This window comes from Mixophyes fleayi, chromosome 7 (assembly GCF_038048845.1).
Source record: "Mixophyes fleayi isolate aMixFle1 chromosome 7, aMixFle1.hap1, whole genome shotgun sequence".
Taxonomy (NCBI): Eukaryota; Metazoa; Chordata; class Amphibia; order Anura; family Limnodynastidae; genus Mixophyes; species Mixophyes fleayi.
In genome coordinates this window covers 145,897,260-145,916,965 of record NC_134408.1, presented here as the reverse complement: position 1 = coordinate 145,916,965, position 19,706 = coordinate 145,897,260, and the positions used below count along the sequence as shown (strand labels likewise).

At 41.6% G+C, this 19,706-nt stretch overlaps 2 protein-coding genes across 2 annotated transcripts in view; one reads left to right on the top strand and one right to left on the bottom strand.

Moving 5' to 3' along the window:
- LOC142098309 (sterol 26-hydroxylase, mitochondrial-like) overlaps window positions 1-19,706 on the bottom strand; it is a 293,770-nt gene that overhangs the window by 205,649 nt on the left and 68,415 nt on the right. The window lies entirely within an intron of this gene.
- WNT10A (Wnt family member 10A) overlaps window positions 1-19,706 on the top strand; it is a 41,033-nt gene that overhangs the window by 18,894 nt on the left and 2,433 nt on the right. Inside the window, exon 3 of the mRNA XM_075181050.1 lies at window positions 4,234-4,607. Coding sequence (XP_075037151.1) covers window positions 4,234-4,607 — 374 coding nt within the window. The remainder of the gene's footprint in view (window positions 1-4,233; window positions 4,608-19,706) is intronic.

Sequence of the window (19,706 nt, the reverse complement as noted above, 5' to 3'; positions counted from 1 at the left end):
AAAAAAACAACAAATTCTGCTATGCCTACCATCAAACGGCGAAATGAGAAGGGGACAAACCAATAGTGTCTATTTCACTCACATATCATAGTAGTAACCTCTTAAGATACAGTAAAATCTCAGTGTCATAAACATGTATTCCTGAAAATTATATTGAGAAACATTGTAGCAGATATGTTTAAACTTGAAAAATGCCTGATACAATCTACGGCCAGACTGCAGCTGTAAATCTCAGCAGCTTACATAAAACACACACAAGTTTCTACATATTGTATTTGTAGCAGCTGCTAACACATAGTTTCAGAGCTGCAATAAGCTATATGATCTTAGGTACGAGTTATGTATCTGTAGAGCAGATATAAGATCAGAACCCTCCATATTACATAGACCTTCCTCTATTTCAGTACTTACATCTTAATTTTCATACTGTCACTTTAGAGGTACCATGATGGCATTTTGTATACATGCAGCTAATTTTGCCTATTATACAGAAGTAACAGGACATACAAGACATTAATTGCTGCTGTATCTGGACAACAAAGCACCAATTCATTTCTCCAAATCACATTTCCTCAAATACATCCTGGGATTAGAGTGAGATACAGGATGAAACATACTGAACAACAGCACAGCTACCCTAAGGAGAAGAAGAAAAGAAAACCAGAGATACTTAGTGGTCATTCAGTGGACAGTGCCATATTTCTATGAATGTCTGTCATGCAGGACACAAGACTTTCTTCTGTCCTTTCTACCTCATGAATTCATATGTAACTTTTTAAACAAGCTGACCCTGACATTTTTACATTGTGAGACCTTGAATAGCGATATATCAATCAAATAGTGATAACCAATATTCTCTTGAATCTGTTGTTCAAGTTAATCACTTGTCATTAGCAGTGATAACTACATTCTCCTTACTGTTTGTTAACAAAGGCTTTATACTGTACAGATGTCTACAGTCAGCTTATTTAGGAAGTTGCCATCTCATCTTATCTACTTTCTGTAGTTTCATAAACCTAATTTGCATGTCTCCAGGATCTAATGACAATACTGTAACTGCCTAGGTCATGCACAGGTTCATTCACTGATCACTAGTGTGTACCTGTCAGTGTAACAAGCTTTTGGTGAGTACAAAAGACAGGAGGATGGGGGAGAGATAGGCCCATGTGTCCCGGATTGATTTTGACAGCTCTTGGAAAAGGCCCCGTAAACACAGCTGATATCACTCGGATCCGCCCCGCAGCACACAAGATAAAAGCAAAACCATGCTAAATGGCATATGTCCTGAGGACTTCTCTGGGCTCTGTAATACAACATAGCCTCTCCCTTCTTTCCCCAGATCCTCTCTATTCAAAAGAGAACTTGGCATTCAAGCTGTGATGATTATCTTAACACAGGACAATATAGAAACTACACCAACCAGCCTGTTTCCACAGTACAGAGCAGTTGGATGACAAGTCAGGGAAGAATCCTGCAGTTTTCATGTAAGCAAAATCATGAAATTCATGCAGAATACGGTGGATGGCACAGTGGTTAGCATTGCTGCCTCAGCGCTGTGGGCAGAGCCCTATCTATGTGGAGTTTGTCAATTCTTACCGTGTTTGTGGGCTCCATCCGGGAGCTCCGGTTTCCATCCACAGTCTATTAACATACTGGTAGCTTAATTGGTTTCTGGCAAAATAGACCACAGTCTGTGTCTTAGGGAATTTAAACTGCAAGCTCCAATGGGGCTTCGCTGGAATGCACGGTGTATATGCTATACAAGTAAACAATAATAAAAGGATACCGGTCGTCATTTATGAACTAAAAAATGCAGAGGAACAAAGCAAAAGCCTCTTCTTCTTTAGTGGCGTCTATGACCTGTTTTCAGATACTTGTATCTGTTTCTGTGAATACCTGGATGGCTCATTCCATAGACAATGTGGAAGAGCCAGGGTAATGCTACTACACACAAATGCAAAAAAGTGAAAAGTGGCCAGATTTATCTTGGAGGTGGCAGCGATCAGACCTCAACAACTCCTTTTTAATGGACACCTTTTGTACCACGTAGGCTCATATCATACCGAAAGCATGTAATAACCAATGCATATCATAATCTAAATATTTTTAGGACATCTGAAATAACTGTAGTCCTAATGCCCCTTACTGTCATGAGTTATACAAGACATAAGACACACACCACCCAATTCACCCTTTAAGTCGGTAACTTAACTGCAAGAGCGGCTGTAAAAGTCCAAGCATATTGTATCTTCCCTTATTAAACTGATAGTTTGTGATTTCTCACAAAGTCCTACATATATGATTAATTATTTAATTCAATGACAATAACAATAGTATTTCAAATGTCATAAATGTGTGGTTTATAGTATATTGCTATTAACATCTTACTGCAGGCCAGGTGCCTCTGGTGAGTGCAGGTTGAACAGATACATCTCCACAGCTCAGAGATGTAGTGAACACCTATAATGATGGCACCATTTGTAACTCACATTTAAGTGATTTAGCCAGATACACAATTATTAGTGAATTGACAATATGACTGACCAAAAACACGTCTTAACCTTTGCCTCTAGAAGAGTCTTCACCAGGTTTATTAACTGCAGCTCTCAAGCGTCACCAACATGACATGTTTTGGGAAACTATTTAATCATGCAATGGTTAATTCATCTATTTGTCTGGTTCTGTATACTACCTGTGTTCACATCTCTCTAAGCATAGCCTGATTGGGGGTGCTTGAAACTACAACTATTCAGCAAAGATCCAATGCTTATATTTCATTTTACTTGCATTATGCTTTTAATTATCTATTAATACCACTTTCATACTGCCGCCCCTGCAATATCCCGGGTTTTTGCAGGGTCTCGGAGCGTCCCAGCTCAGAAACACCATTCATACTGCACCTTGGACCCGGGAATTTCCCGGGTTGACCCCATTCATACTGCACAAGTCTGTGCCCTGGCAATTTGTGGGAGTCATCACCAGAGCAGTTTTCATTGGCTGAAAAATGGTGATGTCATTGAAAGGTGACTGGTTAATGCTGGAACACAGCATTTATATGTCTCGTAATTTGGGGATGTGATGATTCACGCAATCAATATAATAATGTGTATAGTATTTGGGATCTAAGTACCTTTCTTCATCACTCAGCGACTGAACTTATCATTCGGATTCCTGCACAATATTTACAAAAAGGTATGGTAAGAAGGTGTGTACCAAGATATTGTGATTTAAAGGTGCAGGGATAATAACTATTGGTGCTTAGAATTTAATTTTACTCTATGGCAATAAAACGAGGCAGCAACTTGACATGTACATTGAGCTTTCTTCTTTGTGACCCCTCTGTGGCTGAAGAATGAGCATTATACAGCTGCAAGGACTGGCTAAATGACCTTTAAATGTTGACCTTTATATACTACTTATATTCCAAATTTAGTGTACTTGTAGCTCTATTCTGGTTGATGTTCTTAATTTTCTCACAATCCAAACCCAATTACTACATTTTACTCTTTCCCCTTTTAATAAAGAATAAAGAAAACTGAGAGGTCACCTTCAGTTCCAAAAAATGTATGTACACAGCACAGTAGAATCACTGTGAGATATGCTGCACACAGATCTGTACTATAAAACATACCCCTCACCATTGCCCCACAGTTCTTCATGATTCACTGACAGGCAGACAGCCAATCATCTTGTTTTCTGTGCAACTAGCGTTGAAAAACCCAGGTTTTTCCATTCATAGTGCAGGCAACCCGGGTCCGCCCCGGGAATTACCCCTCGATAAATCCCGGGTTGAAGACCCGGGTTTTTAGACCTGGTATTTTTGACTTGTACCATTCATACTGCACCAAGACCCGGGTCGTTTGAGCTCGACCCGGGAAAAACCCAGGATTTTGGTGCAGTATGAATGGGGTATAACTATTTAACTTATTTCTGGGTAATATCCAGTGCTGGTCCAAAATGCAAACCTCTCCCCAGGTCCACGGGGCAATTTCAACACAATAGAATTAATGGAGAGCACCGGTCATGTCCACAAGACGACACTCTAATGAACACACTTTTTTAAGGAAAACACGTTTCTTAGCCCCCAAAACATCAGGCCGTCCCACTTATGGAAATAAAGTATGTTCCCTCCTGTTGACAAGACCTGTGCAGACCCCAACAATTATGTTCTTGATAATACTAACAGAGACAGATGTGAGTATTACCACTGATCATTCTCCTTCTCCAATGCAGGTTTCCGGGAAAGCGCCTATGCCTACGCTATTGCTGCAGCTGGGGTGGTGCATGCAGTGTCCAATGCTTGTTCCATGGGCAAGCTAAAGTCCTGTGGCTGCGATGAAAAGAGGAGAGGAGACGAAGAGGCCTTCAGGGCCAAGCTGCACAGACTACAGATGGAAGCGATGAATCGTGGGAAGGGCATGGTGCACGGTGTCATGGAGCACATGCCTGCTGAGGCCCCGGGGCCACAGGACTCCTGGGAGTGGGGAGGCTGTAGTCCAGATGTGGATTATGGGGAACGGTTCTCCAAAGAGTTCTTGGATTCCCGGGAACTTTACAGGGACATACATGCTCGCATGAGACTGCACAACAACCGGGTGGGCAGGCAGGTAAGTGTCTGTGCCGCCTTTCCTGCAGCTTCCACAATCACTGTTTCCTACTACAGTATTCTAATGAACCTATGATCATATAACAGGAGATAACATAGATATCTGTTCCACGGCAATGCATAGACAATGCTCAGTCCTAATTCCTGAGCACCATGTAGGTTGTTGGCCAAGTTAACAGGAGATGGCGTTGTATTGTAGCATTTGTGCCATGATACAGGTCTCTGGATTATAAGAAATGCAAAATGTTCCTTTAAAAATAACTACAGACTAAAAAAAGTCTAACTGCTCTAATATATAGCTATGCTTTCATTAATTAGGATCTAATGCCATAACCAAGTATATTAACTATATAATAGAATTCCATGTGACTGGCAGAGGGGCTGTTGGCTCGTTACTTTTTGTGTTTCTCCACCACGTAACATAAGACTTGGTATAATAGCCCATAGTCCTTAGTGAGCTGCAGGTTATTCTCTTCACAATATAATTGTTTTCATTTTTATAGCACCAACATATTCCACAGTCAGATCAGAGAATATAACTCAGGGAATCAGTCCTTACCGCAGTGACGTTTACAAAACCATTTGTCTTTGGGCCATTGGAGGAAACAAGAGCACCCAGAGAAAACCCAAGAGAACATGGGAGAACATACAAACACCAGAGATAGCCCTCAGGCTGTGATCAAACCAAAGGCCCTGGCCCTTCTGTAATCCTCCATACAGTTTAAGACTGATGCCAGCACAATGCCATCAACAGACAAATCATGGTTGCTTTGGAATTACCACAAGGCCCTCCACCAGGCATTACTCACACTCACTATATACACACTATTGTGTACTGCCAGGTACTCCATGTGTCCTCCAATATGAGTGCAAATGTTTGTGGTAAGACCACTGTGGTCTCCTGTCCTGTGGTAACAACATCATATTACTATTCAAAAAGAAATATGCTTTTCAGAACCACCAATAATTAGAAAATATAAGCATGCCCCCTCTCCATTATCAAAAATACATAGTACATACCTGCCAACTCTCCCGGAATGTCCAGGAGACTCCTGGATTCCGGGTGGGTCTCCCGGGAGAGTATGGCAGTCTCCCGCATCGGGCAGAATTCGGTCCAAAATGCTGCGATTCTCTGGGAATCGCGGCATTTGCCCCCCCCCTATAAAATGACACGTTTGCGTCATTACGTCACAGTAGGCATGTGCAAAATGACGCGATTTTTGAAGCCCTGCATGCCCACCTCCCCCTGGCAGCTGCCGAACGCCAACTAGAACAAGTTGGCAAGTATGACATAGTACATTGTCATCAACATATAATTTATATTTATAAACTGACTTAAGCAGAGTATATTCTAAACTGTTACCACTTTCCTGCTACAATAAAAAAACATTATTATTAATATTTATTTATATGGCACCACAAGGTTTCCACAGCGCGGTAAAAAACATGATACAAACAGTAGACCATACAAGGTACAACAGTAAAGACCAAAAATTAGCAAAACCAAGACTCCAAAAGCTCCAAGTAAGTACAGTAACTGTGGAGAAGAAGAAATGGTGCTGAGACAGAAGGGAAGAGGGTCCTGCTCCTAAGAGCTTACATCCTAAAGGGAGGGGACACAGACATCAGGCACGAGAGGAGTCAGTGTAAGGGAGCAAGTGCACAAGGAGCGCGAACAGGGAAGTGGGAGGTAAGGAGAGCAAGGAAGGAGCAGGTTAGATGGATGGCTGGTAGGCTTTAAGGAACAGATGGGTTTGAGAGCCCGTTTGAAGGTGCTCAGATTAGGGGACAGACGGATGGAGCCTGGGAGGTCATTCCAGTGGAGGGGAACAGTATTAGTTTTGCATGTAAAACATTTTAGCATAGGAATCAGTGCTGTGATGCAGGCAAAGAGGCATGATGTTGTAACGGAGTTCAAATGTGCATTTTTTCATCTGCTTGTAGTATATACAGCATTACACGTCAGAGTTCTCAGCTCCTAGTAATTAGCTTCACAGAAAGGTCCAATCTTATTATATAATCTGTTACAAGATGAATATGGCTGACAGACATTTGGGGCCACTTGTAAAGCTGGGTACACACTACAGAAATTTCGACCAACTTTTTATGCCGAGCGATTTTACATGCGATCGATATTCCGATCGCTCGGTCCATGGACTGCATACACACTAGCCTTGTTTAGGACGATAAAGGGAAGAGCGGACGTCCCTTTAGCGACTTTTTACAGCCATGTTGTCGTGAGCAATGACTGCAATGTCGTACTCACTGTTGTGGATCGGTCGGAAGTTTATACACACTACACAACGGAAACGAGATTGGAACGAAAAAATTAAACGGTACGACCAACCAAATGAGGCGATAATCGTCCATTTGGGCAGACTTTCGACCATCGTGTCACTGCACACACTGACCCGACTTTTGAAAGAGCGTTCGTATGTCGGCTGTTTGAGCCAATTACTGGACGAAAACAGTGTAGTGTGTACCCAGCTTAAATCATAAACTGCTGACCTCAAGCAGCAGCAGACATGAATCCAACAACTCTTTTGTGCCATAGAGGGAGCCTTGCGGCACAAACAGCTGTCGGATTCATGGCTGTCATCCCTGGAGGTCAGTCATTTTTATTTAAAAGTGGCACCAAATGGCAGTGACCAAATCATTGTAGTTGTTATAAGTACAATGAAAGTTGCATATAAAAAAGACATACCCAATCAGGGGAAATACAGAGGACTACATGCGTTACATGCGTATATACAATGAATTCACATGAGAAAGCACATAACCTTAAAATGATCATAAATTAAAATCAATGCTAACAAAATAATAATAATAATAAAACAACTTACAAAACAAAACTCAATAACAATTTTATCCATAATATTTTTCAATATAATCCATATATTTGCTATAAATAACTCTCGAAAGTGTACAGATGTTCTGCAATAGCTATGAGATGCATGCATGACAAGGCCCTATCACCAATATCTGTGGCCAGTGCAAAGATACGGCTGAAAAGAAGGGCACTGATGCAAAACACAGGATTTGAATTAGCTGCCTGCGCCTGAACATGCCCTTGCTGTAGATGACCTATGTTAGTCTGCCGCCGCTTTGAGCACATTGCTCAGAACTCTTATGCTATGTTTGGTGCATTCATCACTTTATTAAGTAAACAGTTAAAAGTTGGAAGGAGGCACCACAGACAACTGCCAGGGGCCCGATAGCCCTATGGGGACATGAAACCAGTGCTGTAATGCTATAGTAGATGAAAGAAGTTAAATAATTAATAATATTTTGTTTGTTTACACTGCTACACATGTATGAGGGGTTACTTCCTTTTCAGAAATTTGACAGGAAAGATCAAAGCTGTTAAGGCCATAGCTGTCTACTCTCCCAAAATGTTTCGGGAGACTCCCAGTAGAGCAGACCAACCATACTGTCCACTTCTTTAGTTAAGTGGTGGGGGCGGGGCATAGAAGGTGATTTGTGCGTCATTGTGGCCCTGTCCCCTGCTGTAATAGGCTTAGAAATGTGATGTCAATCTAGGCACACGCCCATCTTCCACCGATTTTCCCGCATCACAACTTGCCAAAGTTGGCAAGTATGGTTAAGACTGGGAAAGTTTTGGACTTTAATCTAAACTTACTGTTTAGGCAATTTGTACTAGTGCTAAAGCTTAGTCATGCCTATTTAAGCATGAGACTCCCACACTTTAAAACTTTTGTTTTCCTTGGATACCAGGGGGAGGCGGGCACGCCAAGATATGAGTTCTTATATTGCCTCACTTATTCCAGCTGTATTAGTTATAAGCGTAATGTTAGGTCCCCTTTCAGGAGGGCATAAAGCAAATGTCTTTGTTGCACCTTTATAAAACAACCCTAGTTAAAGGGTAACATATTGATGGTGGGTTTAGTTCTGAGCCTCTTTTTAGAGTGCATATTTATTGATGGATCTAACCAGCAGAAAAACAATCCTGAAAATTATTGTCAAATATTCACTACAGTGTATAAACACTCTTTAAATAATTTCTAAGTGGTGAGTAAATAGATCATCACTTAAAATTATTAAGTGTGGATGTAATGAATTCAGCATTTATTAGTACAGTATTACATACACAATATGGGCTTTTGACAGCTTTGGAACGCTATGTATTTATATCTGGGAAACATGTTTATTTGACAATATTAAGCTGTCCTAACTCAGGGATCATCATGGTTTTTCTCAGGACTGAACAGGGCCGGATTTACCACTATGCAACCTAGGCACTTGCCTAGGGCCCAGCGGTCCCCAGAGGGCCCTCCCAGGGCTGGCGGTGAGACCAACCTTTAAAAATGGGCCACTACTACTTATGGGACAGTGTTATATGCTTGCCCCCCCTGGGCTAAAGTCTGCCAGCCAGGTCCTGAATAAGGCTATATGTTATGCTAAAAAGTATAGTGCTATGGATTTTTTCAGGGAGGGGACCCCAAACCAGTATCTTGCCTAGGGCCCCATGAGGTCTAAATCCGGCTCTGGGACTGAAGCACAACCTCAGCTGGGGAATCAGCTCCTCTATAATCAGCATAGTTGCAATAATCACAAATTTCTACATTTGAAGATTTGTCCCCAACAATTTCTGACCAATTGCACCACAATACTATTTGTTGTTATGGTTGCTGGATACAGTTCTCAATATGGTATTATATTGTATGTTGTATAATTGTAATTATCTATTTAAAATACAATATAATTTTATTATGAACATGTCTAGATGCCATGTTGGGGTATAGTGTCCTATGTCTTTATATAGTGTAATAGAATTGTATTATTATCATGTCCAGTGATCAGGTTATGTTGGAGGTGTAGTGTCCTATGTCTGTATAGAGTGTAATAAAATTGTATTATGATCATGTCCAGTGGTCAGGTCATGTTGGGGGTGTAGTGTCCTATGTCTGTATAGAGTGTAAAAGAATTGTATTATGATCGTGTCCAGTGATCAGGTCATGTTGGGGGTGTAGTGTCCTATTTCTGTATAGAGTGTACTAGAATTGTATTATGATGTCCAGTGGTCAGATTATATTAGATGTAGTATTTATATTATAAAGCAGTGAAGGCCAACATGCAGCTATTGGGCCACTCCCTGCGTAGCCTTCACCTGCAGCCCCTTCCTTCTTCCAACCCCCTGGTAACATGGTCCAGGTCTGGAAATAAGTGGAAACACCTTCATAAGATGATCTGCGTACACCACCTGCATGTGCATCTCCAGTTTGTTTAGTCTGTAAATAAGTGATCTTGCCATTTTATCTGATCCTGACCCTGCTAAAACTCAGCTGGTGCTCCAGCCTGGATTATTCCCCCCTCTCATCTTTGTAGCGGTACTGCGCTGGCATTGGGTGGGGAGCATTTGCCTGGAAGTCTCTGATCTTTTCTGTGTCAGAAGTATTGGAGCTCCTCCACTTCTCTCTCGTGCATTCTTTGATGTTAATGATCATCTGTAATTATGAAAATCACCTGTACAAGCTACTGTTATAAATCACAGAACAGCCCCCACTAATACACAATGGGGGACATTTATAAGAATTAGAATACAAGTAGTATCTATACAACATAGATGCTCTCAGCAACGCATTTATAAAAGCTGTCACTTCAGTAATCAGAAATAAATCCCCCATTTCCTCCATGTACATTTTCTATGCCAGGTCTGACCATTTATTTTTTTGGTTGACAAAGCTGTGATGCCCTATATCTCAGAGTAACTCAGCCAGTGTACACAAATGGCCTGCAAATGCCACTTCTGCATAAGATGTGATTCACAGAATAATCTCCCATAGATAACAGGTTGCTCAAATCTGATACATGATAAGCTGTACAGCACCAGTACAATTAATTAGTGTCCTAGGGTTTGCTTGTGGAGTGAAAGTGTTTGTACCATATGTTTGTCTAAATTGCAAGTTATTTAAAGTATTGTGCAAGATTCTCCCTTTCTCTTCAGACATCTCCAACAGTCCACCGATGTATGATGCCTCGGTGTGTCTGTGTGTGTGTATATATATATATATATATATATATATATATATATATATATATATATATATATATGCAAGAGGTCTTCATACCCATTTGAATAAGACTTTTCAATGATACAGACTTTACCAGTATATCTTCACATACAACATGCCATGTTTTGAAAACTACCAAAGACGCCAATTACATTTTTCACACATTTTCTTATACAAGAAACCCTGTAGCTATGATCTGCTCAGGGTAATGTGTTCTAGGATTGAGAGACTATATTATGTGATGAGTTTTACCTGTTATCTTTTGTCAGAGATCTCTGTGTGCAGAGTGCCTTCGCTAGGAGTTCGCCTAGCTTGGCTCTACATTGAAAGTACCTATTCCTACACCTGCTGAACGTTAATTTATTTATGTTTTCTAGGCACTCACTCAAAGCAGCTCTAGGTTTGGCTAGCTCTGCATATGTCACTTTAAGGTGGATTTTTTTGTGGCAAGTCTCAAGAGTTTTAGTTTTATGACATAGGGATTAGAGGTAAGGAGCATTGGGGAGCAGTGCAGGACTATGGAAGCATATGTACAATTAAAATGAGAGAAGTAACAACAAAAAAATAGAAACATATAATCTAACATAAAAAATGTATACTGCTCTTAGGTAACATGGGTGTAAAGTTTAAATCTTCTATGGTGGATGACATTATAATGAGGAAATAATGAAACAGTGGGCTAAATGATCCAGTCACACAGCAAAGTTGGTCACAGGGTTGTTGTCTTGTGTGAACTGTGTAAAGGGTGATGATAGGGCAACCTAGGGAGGTTAAGAGGGTGGTTAAGGAATATTATAAGATTGCCTGAAGAGGTGGGTTTTCAGAGAAATCATGCAGGTCTGAAGACTAGAGGAAAGTCTTATTGTGTAAAGGAGGGAACTCTACAAAGTGGGTGCAGCCCGAAAAAAATTCTGCAACCGGGGATGGGAACAGGTAATGAGTGTGGATGAAAGACGCAGATCTTGTGCAGAACAGAGGTTGGTGCAGTTTTGTTGATGGGCTTGTAGGTTAGTAGAAGTATTTTATATTGGATTCTGTGAAAAACAGGCAACCAATGTAGAGACTGACAGAGTTGATCAGCACTGGAAGAACAATCTGCAAGAAAAATCAATATAGTCGTTGCGTGTAAAATAGATTGTAGGGGGTGAGAGGCTAATTCGGGGAAGACCAATAAGGAGGGAATTGCAATAATCAATGCAGAAGATGAAGAGTGCATGAATTAAAGTTTTTGCAGAGCCTTGAGTGAGATATGTGTGTATTCTGGAAATGCTTTTATATGTATGTAACAGGATTTAGGTGTAGATTTAATGTGAGGAACAAAGGATAGTTCTGAATATCAGCTATACTACACCACCGACAGCTGCAGAGATGCCAGTCGATCGCGGCTGCTTTATTACTGGCGACTGATAATGCTGCTGCCTTACAGTAGACACATACACTTTGCCCACCAGCAAATACAATTATTCAGCTACCTTATGTATCAAGTATTCCCCACACCTCTCATATTGTAAGCTCATTTGGGCAGGGTCATCATACCCTTCAGTTTCATGGCATTGTATGTTATTTATGTGTGCCATGATCCCACCAAAATACAGCACTGCATAATATGTCAGCGCTTTATAAATAATAATAATATGAGAAGAGAGTGGTTCACAATGTCAGATGCAGCAGAGAGATCCAGGAGAAGTACAAGCTAGCAATGGCTTTTACAGTCATGGACAAAAGTTTTGAGAATGACACAAGTATTGGTTTTCAGTTTGCTGCATCAGTGTTTTTAGACCTTTATGTCAGATGTTGCTATGGTTTACTGAAGTAAAATTACAAGCATTTCATAAGTGTCAAAAGCTTTTATTGACAATATCATTAAGTTTATGCAAAGAGTCAATATTTGCAGTGTTGACCCTTCTTTTTGAAGACCTCTGCAATTCGCCATGGCATGCTGTCAAACTTCTGGGCCATATACTGACTGATGGCCGCCCATTCTTGCCTAATCAATGCTTGGAGTTTGTCAGAATTTGTGGGTTTTTGTTTATCCACCCGCCTTGAAGATTGACCGCAAGTTCTCAATGGGATTAAGGTCTGGGAAATTTCCTGGCCATGAACCCAAAGTTTTGATGTTTTGATCCCCGAGCCACTTAGTTACCATTTTCACCTTATGGCAAGGTGCTCCATCATGCTGGAAAAGACATTGTTCATTGCCAAACTGTTCTTGAATGGTTTGGAGAAGTTGCTCTTGGAGGATGCTTTGTGTCACAAATCGGGATCTTAGCCGCACTTACCTCATCCGCCGCTGTCATATCACGGCTACCTGGGTCCCTTCTGGTCGTCTGCAGCATTCCCATCCTCCACACCTCCGTTTGTAAACAAACACATACTGTTTGTTCTGCTGCATGGGCGCAGCCATCTTGGATGCAGTCAGGTGATCATTCCAGACCAACCAGATTCTGCAGCTGTGATCACATGAACTGATCAGCCAATAGTTGTTTGGGACACCCTATTTAAACCTGCTGCTGTGATCTGTTCATTGCCAGAACAACACACTTCTCTCCAGAGGATAGTTCTTGGCTCCAGTGTTCCTGTCTGCATTCCTAAGTGCAGTGTTCCTGACTGCATCACAAGTGCAGTGTTCCTGACTGCATCACAAGTGCAGTGTTCCTGACTGCATCACAAGTGCAGTGTTCCTGACTGCATCACAAGTGCAGTGTTCCTGACTGCATTACAAGTGCAGTGTTCCTGTCTACATTTCCAGACTGCTCATTCCCCTGCTATATTCTACAATCAGCAAGAACATGAGCAAGAAGATCATCCAGGCTGCTAACTTCTGTTTCACTCCTGCTCCAGCTAGTCCCAAGGGTCCCGAATCGGATCAAGAAATTCAGACGACCGTGACACTTTGGTACCATTCTTTATTCATGGCTGTGTTTGTAGGCAAAATTGTGAGTGAGCCCACTCCCTTGGCTGAGAAGCAACCACACACATGAATGGTCTCAGGATGCTTTACTGTTGGCATGACACAGGACTGATGGTAGATCTCACTTTTACATTTTTGGACAAGCGTTTTTCCAGATGCCCCAAACAATCTGAAAGAGGATTCATCAAAGAAAATAACTTTACCCAGGGCCAGATTAAGGGAATGGAGGCCCCCAGGCTAAGGGTACTGTGATCCCTCCCGCCCGTGAGCCCCCCCTTGCTTACCTCCTATTCTTGATCCATCCTGGCTGCAGGCGTTCTTCCACTCCCTGTAGTGCTTCTGTGGAAGGCAGTAATCTCCTTACTGAGGATATCTCGTGAGAGTGAGACTATGACTCATAGTCTCACTCTCACAAGATCTCCTCAGGAAGGAGATTACTTCACGCCGCGAAAGGACTAGTGGCAGCAGGCAGCTAACAGCATAACATTTGCTGTTAGCTGCCTGCCATTCTCCGTGACGAGCTGACAGTTGGAGCCGGGGGCGGGAAAGCCCTCAGCCTGATGAATAATGCTGCCGGCCGCACTACAGCTGAGCAGCTCTAAAGAAAAAAAAAGAAAAAAAATCCAAGCACTTTCAAGGGCCCCCAGATGCCCGAGGCCCCTGGGCTCTAGCCCAGTTAGACCTTGGGTTAATCCGGCCCTGACTTTACCACAGTCCTCAGCAGTCCAATCAATGTACCTTTTGCAGAATATGAGTCTGTCCCTGATGCATTTTCTGAAGAGAAGTGGCTTCTTAGCTGGCCTTCTTGACACCAGGCCATCCTCCAAAAGTCTTCACCTCACTGTGCGTGCAGATGTACTCACACCTACCTGCTGCCATTCCTGAGCAAGCTCTGCACTGGTGGTCCCACAATCCCGCAGCTGAATCAACTTTAGGAGACAGTCCTGGCGCTTGCTGGACGTTCTTGAGTGCCTTTCACAACTACTGAACCTCTCTCCTTGAAGTTCTTGATGATGTGTAAAATGAATGATTCAGGTGCAATCTTACTAGCTGCAATATCCTTGCCTGTGAAGCCTTTTTTGTGCAAAGCAATGATTACTGCATGTGTTTTCTTGCAGGTAACCAGGGCTGCCAAAAGGAATTTGGGGACAGCAACTTTTTGGGCCCTCCATAGGTGATAAGCAAGGTTGCTGTAAGCCGCCGCGGCCCCTCTGTGCAGCGGCTGTGTCAGAGGGGAGCAGTCACATGTTGAGGGCGTGGTCAACATGGGGCATGGCTGCACTTCTTTAGGCATGACATATTGAGGGAGATTCAAATGCTGGCGATGTGACAGGGTTAACCTGAAACAAATAATATGAGGGGTGGTACTGGGAAAAGCTCCAGGTGTCAATCTGTCACCCTGGCCCAGAGCTGTATTAAGGCTCTGGGGGGGGACGGGACTGGGGCACTTTAGACAGGGGGCCTCTATGATGTAACATGGTTATCATTGTAGCCAAATACACAGACAATACTGTGTGCACTACTGTTAGATACACGCAGTTCTGGCTTCACGAGCAGTACATGGTGAAGCGGAACGTACCTCTCAACTGTCCATGCAGTCAGACCAAATCCTGACTAAGCGAGACAGTCACTGAAATTCAGGGCTGTCCCACCAGATTCAGGACAGTTGGCAGACTGTCCTGCTCTCTCCTACCTGTTCTTGTCAAATTCATCACTTGTGGCTGCTGGTTTCTTTAGCTTAGTTTCTGCTTGTCTTGATCCTGGAATGTTGGATGCCCTATTTGAAATAAAAATGGGTACATGAGATTTAGAAAACTTCAACCAGTCCTGGTGTTAAACCAGTAGCACCCATGTTTTATAATTAGGTCTCCCTCCACCCCCAACATTAAAATAATAATATTCACATTGCCCCAACCAGCCCTGACATTAAAACAATAGCAAACACATTTAATAAATAAACCTATTTCCCTCCAACCACCCCAACATTTAATTAATAGTATTCCCATTTAATATATAAACCTATTTCTCTCCCTTCAAACAGCCCCAGCAATAAATTAAATAGCATTTACCTCTAACAAGTATTCCCAAAACCATCCCTGGCATTAAATAATTCATGTTCAAATTTAATAAATAGCCCTACTTCCCAAAATCAGCCCCATATTCAATTAATAGCCCCAAACCACCCCAGCATTAAATTAAAGGTTCGTCATCTCAACTTAAATTAATAAGCCCCACTATTAAATTAAATATCCCCACCAATAAATTAAAATACCCCACCATTACCCCACAAAAAATTGCACCCATTAATTAGCCCCCACCTGCACTCCACCATTAAATAGCTTACCTTCCACACTATATTAAGACCCACCCTTCTCTCACATATTATATTAATTATAATTCTATTACCGTTAATTTTAACCCTGATTTCTTCTCACGGCTCTCTGAGCTGCGAGCAAAAACCAGCATTAAAGATTACCATAATTGAATGACCTGGGTGCTCAGCAGGAATACACATCTGTATCTTATATTGTTGTTTCTCAGCTCCTCCATAAGGGGCTTCAGGAGGCTTCTCTGTTGAAGACTATGTCAGGATTATCCTAGCTAGGCTTCTGACTTTCTTTTACATTCTCCTCTTTAACAGTAGAGTGCAACCAATAGATGACATCCCGTGGTCTGTCTGATTGTAAGCCTCTGGGGCCCTAGGGCTCGATGTGCAAGATCAAACATATAATTTTACATTTTTATTTAAAGTAGCAAATTTGACACAGTGTCAGAAATGTGCTGAATCAATTTTGTGGTTTTCCACTAAGATCTGTCTTTAACCACTTCCCCCCCATTTTGTGGTTATTAGGTCATTTTATAGGTTTAGGGGCTATGATGTCAAAATATGCATGTTGATGTGTAGCTGACAGAAAGTGTGCTACTCCCTTTGCTCATCCCAGATATTAATCATACCTCAAATAGTGTCTGATAAAATGTCAAAGCCAAGAGTCACCTATGTTCGAGGTTTCAGTAGCGTATTTAACGACACTCATTATTGTCACATAATAACTTGATAAGAATCCCAGTTGTGAATTGCCAATGTAAGATGATCTCAGAGACACCGCCAATGGTCGTACTCCCTTTGGATCCTTTGGAGATGTAGGTGCCTAAACTTTAGGACCTCACATCTTAATTGACTACTAAATCTAGTCTCCCCTGAGAGGGTAACTGTCCACTAACTTGGAATTATACCATATATCATCATCATTTATTTATATAGCGCAAGCAGATTCCGTAACATTTTACAATTGGGAACAAACAATAATAAAACAATACTGGGTAATACATACAGAGAGGTAAGAGGGCCCTATAATACTCTGACTTCAGCCACCTTGGTGTGATACTACAAATGTTACAATATGGCGCTGTCTTTACCTATGCCATCACTTAGAATCAATTGCAGCCTATAGTTATTTTAGATGTCCATACTTTGGACCTGAGAGAGGGACCATTTGGAAGGTAAGAGGGGCAGAATTAGTTGGGTGGAAGGATGAGGTTTCCTTAGTAACTTTGGATTCCAGTCCTTATGGAAATGTTACACAAGTGAAAATACACTTATCACCAATATTATACAAATAGCACATGGCAAAACCTCCAAAATGTGTTGTAAAATGAGTAATACATTCTATGGTCCACTGATCTCCAGGTGTCCATACTTGCTGTGACATTGGCAGCCACGTCAAACAATTGACGTACAGTATCTTTATCGGGCATGCCCATAAATCTGGGTAGAAAATAATCATTATCAGCCTGCCTGTACGGTCATCTTCCACTACATGTACAGACCTCAGTGTGTTTCAGTTGTGCTCTCACCATGCAGCCTGAGGTTTCATCCAATTTAGCAAGCCACAAGTGTGGTTGAAATGCACAGATCGTGTTGCTCTGTGGTTGGGCCAAGGGACTGCATTGCAGCATGTATGGAAAGCTTAAATTATAAATATAAGTCACTAACTTATCTACTGCATATCTCTCCATACTCTTAATATAGTCATGGCGTCAGGAGCGAGGAAACTAACAAACATCACTGTACTCTCCTCGCTTCTTCTGAATTGCTTTTTTCCCCCTTTAAAAATCTAAGTTTGGCTTAATGAAAACACAGACAACAGAATTGGTAACTGCCAAAATTACTTCCCACTATGCTGAACTGACAATATCTAATCATGTCCAACAACAGTCTAAAAACATATACAAGTGCTTTGATCTTGTAAACAGTGTCAGTCACATGACAAGTGTGTCCATTGTTTGGGAAAAATGGAGAACAATGCTTCGCCATTGTTTTTAGAGTGTATACAAAGGAAGTGGGTGTTTGTGTGTGCAGAGAGTCAGAATTCTGATACAGAAGCTTTCAAAGCACATCTTTTGCTTTTGTATTTTTATATGAATACTTCTATAATGCCATGGTCAGTGCAGACGCCTTTCTGTTTATATACAATATGAAATTACGCTTTACAATGCTTCAGACAATGGAGAAACATCCTGATTTTGTTTTGGTGAATAATAAAGAAGGAGGTCAGGATACAGCAAGTAAACGGATTTATCATACAACCGGCATTCTTAGTTTTATACCAAGATTCTTCCTCGAGTCACATATTGAATATGGCATAACGCTGCTTTCTCCATACAAGGTTCAGTCTATAACTCTATTGTTAATAACAGGTGAAAACAGAGGTTAGAGTCATGCTCAGTCCTGATCCAGGAGACCAGTAAATGGTGACACTTACACCATACTTGTCAACTTTTCCTCGTTGGCTTCAGGGAGATCCCAGGGAGGTCGGCATGTGGGGGTGGGGCTTGACGAATCGCATCATTTTGGCCCTGCCCCCTAAACCATTGTCACAATTTTGGCCACTTACAGCAGGGGGTGGGACTAAGATGATGTGATATTTGCATCATTAAGCCCCACCCCCACCACTTATCTATTACGGGGGCGAGAACCGGGAGGTTGCCCTGCTCTCCCGGGAGGTATCCCAGAAATGCGGGAGTCTCCTGGACATTCATTAAAGAAAAGCAGCTAATTAAGGAATCTCTAGAGACTGTAGTGTCTTTTACATTTCTGTCTCCATTACTGTAGTCATGTTGTCTTACCTGTCAGTCTATGATTAAATCTTGGTCTCCATGAAAATGGCCACCTCCATAGGCATCAATACATGGACATAGGGCACAATTTCTGATCTGTGTCACAATGCCACAGATGGCGAAGCCAACCACGTCTTGTACTGGCTCAGCATCAGGGAGAATGCCAGACTCTTCAGGGAGTGAGGGAGATCACCCCTATTTCAGGGAGTCTCTCTGACATTCAGGGAGAGTTGGCAAGTATAACTTACACCTACTTGTACCTAGAACTAGATCTGTTTTCTAAGCATTCCTGATAACCAAGTATGAGCTATAAGTCATGTGATGCGACCCAAGGCCTCTCTCTAACTTCCCCTTATATACAAACTACAGTATAACTTCAGTGTCTGACTCCGGTTACATATTATCCTGAGCTGTATATATATATATATACCTTTTATTTTATCATGCTTTGACCCATGTGTTCCTTTCTGAAATAGCATTCTCTCACATTTTATTAGAGCCAATTTACACACTGCATGGTACATTTTTGTTTAGTGAAATACTGTAAGGTTGCACTTACTTAAAAGTTTTTATTCCATTACGTTAAAATATTTTTATTGTCAATAATAGAAAAAAACTTGGCTTCTCAAATCCAGCCCCAAAGCTACCGACAGTGCATAACTCAACTCTGACCCTTAACCCTTCTCCTACTTGACCTACCTGTGACCTCTACCTCCACCTGCGGGGCACGTACATCTTGTCAGAAAACAACTTGTCAGAGGAGCTTTGGCTTTTATACCAATTTGCTCCAGGCTTGTTTCCATAAATCTTTAAGCCTTCCCTTTATTCGCCAGGTCTTATATTGACAGTTGTAGCAAAAAATACTATTAACCCTACGCTCCCAGGAGGCTCGTTCAGAAAATGAAGCTGGATATAAAAGTGTAAACAAAAGTTAAGCCACTTGAAATCTCACTTTTGTTGCACTGCGTGGAGGAATCCTAGTAACCTGCAGCATAAATGAAACATGATATATAATATTGTCTTAGGAAATTTTATTTTC